The sequence below is a fragment of the Salvia hispanica genome, chromosome 2, assembly GCF_023119035.1.
Source record: "Salvia hispanica cultivar TCC Black 2014 chromosome 2, UniMelb_Shisp_WGS_1.0, whole genome shotgun sequence".
NCBI classification, from domain to species: Eukaryota; Viridiplantae; Streptophyta; class Magnoliopsida; order Lamiales; family Lamiaceae; genus Salvia; species Salvia hispanica.
Window position 1 is genome coordinate 16,921,796 of NC_062966.1, and position 12,573 is coordinate 16,934,368.

General features: G+C 35.2%; 2 protein-coding genes across 2 annotated transcripts; both read left to right on the plus strand.

Annotated features, from left to right (window-relative positions):
- On the plus strand, positions 1-1,664 carry LOC125206381 (low affinity inorganic phosphate transporter 5-like). The gene is made up of 2 exons (XM_048105644.1): positions 1-375; positions 471-1,664. Exons 1-2 carry the CDS (start codon positions 1-3, stop codon positions 1,662-1,664), a joined length of 1,569 nt encoding a protein of 522 aa, XP_047961601.1.
- Positions 1,665-2,921: 1,257 nt separating this feature from the next.
- LOC125203507 (plastid division protein PDV1-like) lies at positions 2,922-4,998 on the plus strand. Its single transcript, XM_048101862.1, has 2 exons — positions 2,922-3,342; positions 4,229-4,998. Exons 1-2 carry the CDS (start codon positions 3,013-3,015, stop codon positions 4,727-4,729), a joined length of 831 nt encoding a protein of 276 aa, XP_047957819.1. The 5' UTR covers positions 2,922-3,012; the 3' UTR covers positions 4,730-4,998.
- The last annotated feature ends 7,575 nt before the right edge of the window (positions 4,999-12,573 follow it).

A 12,573-nucleotide genomic window follows, 5' to 3' on the forward strand; every position in this document is an offset into this window, starting at 1 on the left:
ATGGCCTCAAACAGCAATCTCTCGGTTCTCAACGCCCTCGACAATGCCCGCACGCAGATGTACCACGTCACGGCCATCGTGATCGCCGGAATGGGATTCTTCACCGATGCATACGACCTCTTCTGCATCTCCACCGTCTCCAAGCTCCTCGGCCGCCTCTACTACTACGACCCCACCACCGGCAAGCCCGGGAAGCTCCCCCACAGCGTCAACAACGTGGTCATCGGCGTTGCCCTCGTCGGTACTCTAAGCGGCCAGCTCTTCTTCGGCTACTTGGGCGACAAGCTCGGCCGCAAGAAAGTCTATGGCGTCACCCTCATCCTCATGGCCTCCTGCGCCATCTGCTCCGGCCTCTCCTTCGGCTACAGCCCCAAGGTCGTGACAGAAGCAGTGGCCCATAGGACTTATATAATGATTTCAGCTCTAATGTTGTTATAAGGAGTATTTATTTTTGTTTCATTTGCCAACAGGTCGTCATGGGGACGTTATGCTTCTTCCGCTTCTGGCTCGGCTTTGGCATAGGCGGTGACTACCCTCTCTCCGCCACCATCATGTCCGAGTACGCCAATAAAAAGACCCGCGGCGCCTTCATCGCTGCCGTCTTCGCCATGCAAGGAGTGGGGATCATCTTCGCTGGTTTAGTCTCCATGATCATATCCCGGGTCTTCCTCGGGATGTATGCCGGGCCGGCCTTCAGTGAGGAGCACGTGTTCTCCACCGAGCCGGAGGCCGACTACGTGTGGAGAATCGTGCTGATGATCGGCGCGCTCCCGGCGCTGCTGACGTTCTACTGGAGGATGAAGATGCCGGAGACGGGGCGGTACACGGCGTTGATCGAGGGGAACGCGAAGCAGGCGGCGGCGGATATGGGGCGCGTGCTCGACATCGAGATCAACGCGGAGCAGGAGAAGGTGGCCCAGTTCAACTCCGCTAACGAGTACAAGCTATTTTCGAACGAGTTCTTCGCCCGCCACGGGAGGCACTTGATCGGGACGACAACCACGTGGTTTTTACTAGACATCGCTTTCTACAGCCAGAACCTAACGCAGAAGGACATATTCCCAGTGATGGGGCTGACGCAGGAAGCCGTAAACGTAAGCGCGCTAAGGGAGATGTTCGAGACGTCGCGGGCGATGTTCGTGATCGCGCTCTTCGGGACCTTCCCAGGCTATTGGTTCACCGTCGCCTTCATTGAAAAAATCGGGCGGTTCTACATCCAACTAGTCGGTTTCTTCATGATGTCGTTGTTCATGTTCATCATCGGGGTCAAGTACGAATACCTCAAGAATAAAGACCACAAGTGGACCTTTGCGGCACTCTACGGCCTCACTTTCTTCTTTGCCAACTTCGGCCCCAACAGCACCACCTTCGTGCTGCCGGCCGAGCTGTTCCCGACGCGGGTGCGCTCCACGTGCCACGCCATCAGCGCCGCGTCGGGGAAGGCCGGGGCCATGATCGGCGCCTTCGGGATACAGAACTTCACGCAGGACGGGAAACCCCAACAGATCAAGAAGGCCATGATCATCTTGGCCATTACCAATTTGATGGGTTTCGGCTTCACTTTCTTGGTCACCGAGACCAAGGGCCGATCGTTGGAGGAGATATCCGGGGAAGATGCTGGTTACGGCGACGCTCAGGTGGCCGACCGCCCCGACGACCATTAATTGCTACTACTTAGTACAAGAGGAAATGCTTTGAATAAATTAAGGCGTGGCACCAAAATTAAATAAGAGCTGGATGGACGATGTGCAACTATCATTTCTCACACACATCGACTCCTAATTTTGTGTATTTTGTCCTTAACCTTTATTCAAAACTGAAATATAATTATGAACGTTCCGATCCATTGTGAAGAATTACTATACTTTTATCAATTTTTATTTTTTGTCAAGGACCCATCACCCATCTCGCTCAGCAGCAAGCCTTGAATTTTTAAAATTTTAGTCTATATATGTTTTACTTTTATCCTTTAGGCCTTTAAGAGTTTTGGATCTTTTTACCTAGTGTGTTTACTTGTGAGACTTTTTTAGAATAAGATATTCGGAGAGCCAACTACCGTGCACAACAGCTTTGGCGTCCGAACAATCTACACAAATTTGACGTTTGAACAATGAACACATTTTCGATACATAATTCACATATTTATGCTTTAACATTTTAGCCACTGCATCGAACATTCCATCGAGTGATCCGACAATTGCACTCGTCTAATTTTAGTTTCAAATTATTGAGTGGTTTAATTTTCGATTCACATGTACATTTATTTTAGGTCACGGATACATGAGGTGGACCTCTATTATAATGAGAAGCTAAAATATTGCTAAAAGACAATAAGAAATGTCATGTGGAACATGAACTATTGCACTTATATTTCGGCGTATTGTAATACAAAAAGTAATTGTTTGAATAAGTCTATCAAGTGAATTTTTGTATGATCGACTTTATTCTTTATTTATTTTTTTGCATCTGATACGTCACACATATGATAGATTAATAAGTACTAGAACATTAAAAAGCACAAAAATAGGAACCACCAATAGGTTTGAATTGTGATCAATGACAAAGCCAGAAATATTTGAGTTGGGGATCGAGATTGTGGAGTATTTCTTAAAACTTAATAAGTTAAGGTAAAATAAAAAAATGAATTAGATGGATATATTGGGCAGACTCTTGAAGAAAGAAAATTTCCAATTGTTTAAAATTTTTTGGAGGGGGACTAGAAAAGGAAATTAATGGTTGCACGCCAGAATCCAAATTGTGCCAACCCAAAAGCGTTGGTTTATTCAACAGACAAAATGGGGCCACAATCATCACATCCTCACCCTCCACATTCTATTATTTGACGCTGACCACGCTTTTCATTTTCAAATAGCGTTTTTAGACATAAAAATTGCTCTAACCCTAGAAGTTTCTGGTTCCAAAATCTGCTCTCTCTCTTTACTATACTTTCCCTCCTCGCGCACTCAAACAGCACTTTCCCCTTTTTGACCAGATATATTTTCATTTCCCCAAATGAAATGGGAAATGGAGATAGACGAGATTGAAGCCGTGCTCGAGAAAATATGGGATTTGCACGACAAGCTCAGCGACGCCATCCACTCCATCTCTCGAGCTCATTTCCTCAATTCTATTAAGAACCCCACCCGGAGACCCGATGCTTTTTCTGTCAACCGGAAGAAGAAATCCCCTGACGATGATCCGGATAACAAAATCGGGTCGGGCTTTGTCTTCGTCAAGGAGTTCCGGATCGACGACGATGAAGTGGCGGTTCTCGAGGCCAAGAGCTTGTACTCTATTCGGACTGCCCTCGAGAATCTCGAAGACCAGCTTGAGTTCTTCCATGTGAGTCATGTCCAATTTTTTTTCAAATTTGCTGTCTCACCTATTGAATGATTTGAAATTTAGTGAAGAATTTGGGGATCGATTTGGTGATATTTTGTTAATTGATAGGGTTTATTGCGCTGTACTGAAGACCAATTTGAATGCGTTGCCACATACTAAGTGAAATTCCGGTTGTGCATAATTTGGATTCGTTTTCTTCTGACCATAGTTTGGACGTCCTTTACATCTTCCGTTATGAGCCGTGGAGAGAATAGGACTTGTATATAGACTCATAGTAATATATGTATGTTTGTGTTGGTTTCTGGCAATGCTGTTATGGAACAATTGAAAACTAAGATTGTTGCATTTGATTGTTTGATTTTGAAGTATTTATCATGCATAGATCAGTTGTTCGATTTCTACCAAAAATTATTGCAGTGGGTTGAACTCTGGAGAGTTGGAGAAATCAGTTTTATAGGCTGGAAATATTGAGTGTGTGGGTTTTTAGGCATTAGAATTTAGAAAGTGCTTTGAGCCTTAGTGAAGCTAGCTAGAGTGTTCAAGGCTGTGAGGGTAAAGGGTGAAAGAATCACTGTTATGTCGTGCTCAACATAGATACTCCCTCTTTTCACCTGGGAAGCTGTGTGATTCTAAGAATTTTGTGCAGTTTTGCATATTGATAATATTTACTGCTGAAGTTTGTTTCTTCCTTGGAAAAGTTAACTTGTTTCTAGATAACTTGTTTTCTGATGTTTTAATATATGGGGACGAAAGGTCACTGAATAAGATTCTTTGTTAGCTATTAACTGCATCATCTTTGAAAATCTTGCCTTAAAGCTGAATTTTGACATGTACCTTGTTTATGGAAAAGCATTGCTAAACACGCCCATCTAATGTCAATTTACAGACTGTACAAACTCAACAGAAGGCAGAGAGAGATGCAGCGGTAGCCCGTCTTGAACAAAGTCGTATTATCCTTGCAATGAGGCTGGCTGATCATCAAGGAAAGAAATACAAAGTCATTGAAGAAGCGCAAGCTTTGGTAGGTGATGTGCGTGATGCAAGCCCTTTTGTTGCACCTGAACATCTATATGGCTCAACACCATATCCTTCCAATGAAAAGTTTGTGCCAGAGAAAGGGAAAAGGTCAAACGCAGTTGTCAATTTCCTTCTTTCGAGCTATGCTTTTGTTACAAAGTCCCTTAAATTGGATCAAACAGTTGGGATGGTGGGGAATGCTGCTTTGCTTGCTATAAGCATGCTTGCATTTTTACATCTTAATCAAATCGGTCACAAGATGCAAGATCCTCCAACTTTTGACAGAGAGGGAAGAAAGTTCTCTCAGTCGCGTGGTTCATCATCTGGTGATGCTTTAACACAGTTGGATGTCACGTTGGCTAGGGGTTGAGCTGTTGCAGACCTTGAGTTCTGAAAATAATGAATTGTTTGCTGCTATGATGAAGAAGAGGAGATCCATAATGTGCATCTCCTCACCTTTTGGTAGATTAGGTTATTATGTGTGAGTTCTGTTAGCCTTACTTAGGTCAGTTCAATATGTTTTTGCAGCTTTCACCTTCATGCTCTCATATCTTGTGAGGAAAGAGGATTTTAGTTTTTAACTTGAGACTTCAAATATTTGGCTGTGTATAGTGAAGATTTTAGGTTTATTGTTTTGAATTTGTTTTTTTCTCTCTTTTTTATATAGAGGGAGAGTTAATACTGCCCCTGCTTATGAATATTCCGAGCTTTTTATGCATATTATTAAAAATGTTTTATATTTTAATTGTATGTTGATGCAGATTCGTTTTGGGGGTCTTTATTTATGTCGGGTTAGGGAGGCCATTGTCTAAGAAAATTACGTGCCTTAATTTTAAATTGCATGCAATACTGAAATATTATGCGATTTAGTTCACCACTGATGGTGACATGCAAGGTCAAAAACGTCCCAAACAATCAATTGGATACAATTTGTAGGACAGTGTAAATTCTTCCTATACAGTATTTAGATTTAAGAATCTATTGGACTAGGAGTAGTTATTAAGGAACATAGCTGACTGATAAAGCAACCTTTCATCCTTTATAAATGAGAAGCTATTTTTATTTTGATTTGTATTTTCAAAACAAAACTTACTATTTTAGAAAAAATATATTATCTCTAATGAGGTGTGATACAATCTTTACTAATAATATTAATAACTTTTTTTGGTAAAGATATTAATAACTTTTTTATGTCTCTCTTATTTTACACATTAAAACTTGTGTTTGAAAAGTTTCTAACTTTCTATTTTAAAATACAGGGATAATATGAGATATTTGGGTTAATAGATTATGTTGGTTATAAGATTAATTAGTACTGCTATTCGGTTGGGATTGGGCCGAGATCAGATCGTTACTTTGCCAAGCCCTATTCTATTTCCATTTTGAATTTGATAAGAGTACTAAATGTTTAGTATCAGTATTTTTGTTTAATTAAAAAAAAATTAATCAAAATATCTAAAACAAGTAAAATATTATTGCAACTTTCCGAATTCTTAGTCCCTATTTTTAAGTACTTAGTTTTTCGAATTTTAGGTTTATTAAGATATACTGAACTACAGTATATACACACATTTATACGATATGTATATTATTCAAAAAATGACATTGGACTTTCCCCATTCAAACTGATGGCCGTAAACGGTGGTACCTCTCGAGTCTTGGCTCTAGGTACACAATGTACTTTCTAATTAGGGCACACTAATTCATGATTGAGGTACAAACAACATTGATGCACCCACTATTTATTACGTATTTGTTGGCAATAGTCAAATTAATAACCGCAAAACCTTGATATAATTTTCCTGTTTGTCATAATTATGGAGAGAGATGTATTAAGATTAAATTTACAATTAAAAGTATAATATCTCTAGAATTGATGGAAAAAATGGTTATTATTGTTAGGATCGTCGACTGCAACATTAGTTTGATATTGTCCGCCTTTGATCAAATTCGGACAGATTTGTTTTTGGATCAATCCTAAAAGATTTCAAACTAATTGAGGTTGGACATGAATTATATACAACTTTCAATTTCTCTTCCTCAACAGGTGTGGAATGGATTTTTAACCCAACAATTATGTAGGTATATCATTTGACCATTGTCTAGAACTATTAATTATCTTAGAGATATTTACAGAAATGTCCCGTGTGTGGCTGATCATATTGGCCAATGATAAAGCTAATGTTATACTCCCTTCTTACCATATTAATAGAATCATATTTTTTTTGGGACGTTTGAATATAATAGAGTTATTTTTAATAATACACTCTCTCTCTTTTCATTTCTCTTACTTTATTATCTATTATTTTTTTTACTTTATTTTCTTTCTATTTTATTTTTCTCCCTTCACATACATTAAATATCTACAGTATTTCTCAATCACTGTGTGAAAAGAAAAGATATACGTCTTATCATGGAACACATGGAGCAGTAGAATGAGTTTGTCCATGTAGTTGAATCATTACATCTAATAATATTATTAATCAATAAATTATTTAGCCTTTTGCATTGAAGTTATGATCATTTTATATATATACTGTAGTCGTATATTTTTGTGCAATAAAAATCTGATATCAGTGTGATATTGGATGCTCTATTTTTAAAATGTGGACTACGTGCCTCCATTAAGGAAAAACAAAAGAGGGAAAGGGGGCAACAATTTGGATGCTTAACTATTTTTTTTTTTTTTTGAAGAATCCAAATTAATTTGATGTGATTAGGCAGTGCAGATCTGTAATTAGTGTAGATTAATAGTTTGAGTAGTACTTGGGGTCGCATATTATTTGGCTTGATGGCCTAAGCCAAATCCCACTAAACAACCAACATGATGTCCACCAAAAGCTTTATTGATCATATTATTAGACTAAAATTATTTGGCTTTTAGCATCTAATATTAATGTGTTTGACCTGAAAAAGGAGAAAACAACTGCATATTTTAAGGAAATAAAACACTAAAAGAAAGCTGGATAGCTCCTGGGACGAATAATTTATTAACCTATATGCAATTTATTAACTTCTTCAAATATATGCATGTATATGTGTACGCAGAAAAATAGTACTCCGTATAACTCCGTATATTGGTAGTCATTATTGAATCTATTTTCTTAGTATAATCAAACAAGATGGAAAATATCAAAACAAGAGGGCATCTTAATACAGAAATGCAACCCAAATTATGATCCTAAAATTAAATGATCAAAACAAAAGTGCACCTTCATACAGAAATGCAGCCAAAATCGTGACCCTATTATTATGTGATCTGATGGTCAATAATTAACCAAAAACATGGAAGATCGCTGTTAATCAGTTTTAGGCCATTTTACAAAATCCAGGTTTGATGTCTTTTTTGTTTTTTTTACCATTTTATGTCATCCTTTATAAAAATAAACTTAAAGTAAACTAAAATACCCTCCATATGATTTTGTTATGCGTTTATATATAATGATCTAGTTTTGCATAGATAACAACCCATAATCAAACAAGTATATATATTTAGCAGTGCATTTTTAGAACTACTTCAATACATTAACCTAACTTGAAACTATTCCTGTATATGTACATTTTTCACATTTTTTTACTTATTTATCATTTTAGAATTTACTTCTTCACTTTTCAAACCAATCTTTTGTAGACATTTTACTTTCTTTTTTTTAGTTTGAGTCTTTCTTGATTTCTTCTGCGTCGTATTAGTAAAGACTAAAGATGATTTTGGTCATTTTCAACGATATTAACAATAGAAGAAAAGAAAAAAAAAATGTGGTAGGGACTTAGAAATTAATTTTAAAATGTGATCAGAGAGTAATGCACATACACATTTTCTAAATAATAAAAAAAAAAAAACCATCACTATCAGTACACAATTCAAATAGAAACTAAATTTAGCAAGCAAAGAGAAAGAAATAGCAAATGCTTAGAAATTCCCAACGATTTAAATATTTTGCTGGTTCCCCATATATAAATTATTTTAATTACATTTATAATCCTACTGGTAAATATCTAACCCCCATATTATATGGTCAGTGTACTATAGCATATGGCGACCCATGTCGTGTGGGTTCAACAATTTTTAAAGTAAAAACTCAGCAGCTTCATGCTATGCTGACTCCATATAGTATTTGCCAATTGCAATATATTAAATCATTTAATTTCAATTACTTAAAATTGGACAAATGTGTCATGCTCATTAGTGGCAGGCAACATGGTCCTGAAATTATGCCTAATTTATGATTTTTGTTAAATTGACCTAACGTTTAAGAAACTTTATGTTCTTAGTTTTAGGAAGAAAGAATTTTGATTATGAGTTATGTTTTGTTTTGTAGTTGAGACAAGACTGAGATTTACAAGTTGAATCCCACTTGAGATATGGTGATGGTGGTGAGGTGGTTGAGCTGCCACCCTGCCGCCGCTGGAAAGCGTTAATTAATAAATACCCAATTATTTTTCTTCTAATTATTGATATTATTACAAAATGGAGTACTAATTTATTTTATTCCTCTTCGGTTATACTACTAATGCATTCCACATGCTTATTAATAATGCGTGATGACACAAAATGTTAAGAGAAAAAGTCTTAACAAATACTCTTTCTAATTGTTCTGAAAACTTGTTAGATTATTAATTATGTGAGTCAAAAGAAATATTTAGAAAATACTCTATAATTGTGCTATTTAACTTTTTTTAAAAGTATAATTATATCAGTATTTTATGAAAATAATGAAATATGTACATTCAAATTTTTACTGTGTGAACTTAAATATAGGCCTCAAATGTATGAGAACCATTTTTGTTTATCTTACAATATCTTAGTGACAATTTAACTACTACACCACTTCTTAAGGGTTTTGGGCTACCAACAAAAAATCATGCATGGCAGATGATATCAACAGCCTTTTCACCCCATAAAATAAAAAATATAGTACTCCGTAGTACTCAAGTAAAGACCCCCTTTTCACCTCATTTCAATGATCATCACTCTCTCCGTCTCTAATAATTTATTATCATTTGACCCGATACAGATTTTAAGAAATATAAAGTGGATTGAAAAAGTTAATGACATGTGAGAATATTATATGACAAAGTTAATGGCATGTAAGAAATGAAAAGTGGATTGAAAAAAATGGTAAAAATGAAAGATGACAAATTTTCAGGACGGAAGGAGTAAATATATTTCCCTCAAAATAATCACAGTGGAATATTATATTCTTATTAACTTTGTTAAACATTTCCATGCCTACCCCATAAATTCTCTGCGACAGAAATGTTGCAGAATTCCATCAAGAAATATAACCTGCAAACTAGTTTAACTTTTTCGGATAAATCTCACACCAAGCAGATAAACAAAGCCAGATCCTCAAGGGGGAATGATGATTTAGATGCCCATGCTCCAATCATTTGGATTAATTTTTATGTACTTATAAGGTTTCCAATGTTGAACAAACCCTATTTATAGTGCTGAAATTAATTCATGTGATTTAAAAATTATGAAACGTATTTTTTTTCCATGTATATGTAAATATCTCCTCTGCTTTTATATGTTCAATTACAATTAGGCATGCCAGATTACACTTGTATATATTGGGACTTCCATCAACAGCATACTCAATTTATATGATTTTGTCCAAAAATAAAATGTGATAAGAACTTCATTTACTAAAAATGTGGATGCAGCAGCACTCAGCGCAGGTAGGTCATATGATATACCCATGCGTACAAGTTCCAATAAATTTTTTAAATAAGTTGAGAAATATTTTGTCCATTATAATTAATTATTATTTAAACATATATATACATCCCTTGCATTCTTGCAACCTGCAAGCGATATTTATTTCCTTAATCTATAAACTATAACAATTTTTCGTTGGAACGTTTATTGGAAATTTCAGCTATATACGATCACCACTTCTCTCTCCAACTGCATGTGCATCGTGTTTGGAATTACAGAACAATATTTTCATTTCATTTCATCTATTCCAACAAATTGACTTCGTTTTGCAATTTACAAGGTTGCTATACAGTATATAGTGGCCAAAAATCATAGCATAGGAGTATCAAATTAACCAATTCTTAATAATCGAAAGTTCGAGTTCGTGTATATGTATTCAAAAATTAATATTTGGAGAAAAACGAAAAAAATGTTAGAAGTTCTTATATCTACAGAGTAATATAACCCTAATTTATTCAAGTTGTCTACCATATTGTTTAATTAATGTTTACTGTTAAATAATTATATTTTCAATATTATACTAGATCTTCCTAATCTGACTTAAAAGCATACAATCAAGCAAAATCCTCAAAGTCAAGTAGTACTCACACTCACTTATTAAACTTATTGTATTTGCTTGAAACTTGATTGAATCAGTATATATAAAATCATGCGATGATCAATGCCATGTATATTACTACATAAGAAGTCCATTTTGGTATATGGTGAAAAATATAACCATACGCTATGTAGAAAAATAAAAACAAAGTAGCCAAACATAGTTTACTCTTAATTTTGAAAATACAATATGTAATTCAGGAATTCGCATATAATAAGAACAAAAAAGTATTCTATGGCCGTTTAAATTTAACATAATGGCAATTTACTAGAAGTATAGTCATGTGTCTCTATCTAAATGGATCATTTTTATTTGTCACAATATATTATGCGATTTTGTTTAGTGAAGTTAGTATAAAGAAAATAAACTAAGGTATGAAGTGAAAAAAAAAATGATGTTTTTATTTAAAAAATATATAAAATATGTTATTTAGAATGTGGTGGAGGAAGTACGAAAAAATACATTGAATTTTTACTCGTACTACTCCATTATCGTATTATTAACTTTTTATCTATTTAATACTTAATTCTGAATATTGGGTATTATATATATACCTTTCGTCCCAAGTTACTTGAGTCGTACTTCATTTTGGATTGTCCAAAGTTACTTGAGTCATTTATCTTTTTGGCTAAAAATAAAACATCTAATCACACTCATTTTATTCTGTCTTTTATTTTACCCCCTTTTCTCTCTTACTTTATTCTCTATTCTATTTTATTTAACTCAATAAACATAATTTTTTAAAGTTGTGTATCGAAAAGAAACGAGTCAAATAAGTTGTGACGAAGGAACACGAGAGTGTACAAGTGGAAACCAGCAATCCAGCAGCACGTGTGGGCGACACGGGTCACGACTTAGGAAGGTTGAATGGCGTGGATTGTGTTTGATCGAGATGGCAGGTGGGGACCACGTGAGAAAGCGGAACCATTTGTCGCTTCTTCCCGCGACACTACAATCTCGCGCTCCACTTACCAACAATTCTTTTTCCCATTTAAAAGCTGAAGCATAATTTTTTTGGATTCTCATCTCTTTTCCTCTAATGCATTTTAGTCAAACCAAGATTACATGATTTATTGCTCCTTATTTCCCAAGTGCATGCATGTCATTAATAGTAAATACAGTTTCACGTCGACAATGTTTTTCATTTTTCAATTATATATATAGGATCAACAATTTTATTTGTTGTTTCTATATTTATGTGGTAAAATCATTTTTTTATCGTATTAATTAATTAAAACTACATAAATTTGCGCATTTATGTTTGACTTGAATCATTTCCAAATAACACTTTTTGCAAGATGGAATTTGTTTTTAGTTTTAGCATTTCATTTAACTGCCGACTTATTTTTTCAATATGCCATATAATTATATTCAAGTGGCAACTGCAAATGCTGTAGTTGTTCATGCAATTCAATTGAATTCATTGACAAATATCCATGATGAATATGAAATTAAATCGACCCAGAAATGATGTTGCTATACTAACTTTTTCAATGAAATTTTATGCTTTTGCCGAGGAGCGTTAATAGTTTTAAAATGTAATTGAGCCTTGATTAGTGATTAACAATATACTCCTTGATTTTGTACATTACCACATATCCCAAAGGAAATCAATCATATACATATACTCCATATTGGAGCTAGCACATCCATTTTTTTTGCTATTCAGCACACCCATGATTAATTAGAAAAAAAAAATACTAACAAATTAATCTTGGAGTTTGCCCACTTATTCCATTGAGCCCAGTGAGATCATAAAACAAACAACATAAGTAGATCAAGCTCGACAAAACCAACTTTGATCTACTATTTCAACTAATGATTTGATGATAAATCAAAATTATCTACGAAAATCTAAAATCTATATATATATATTGATCATGTATCGTTCTCT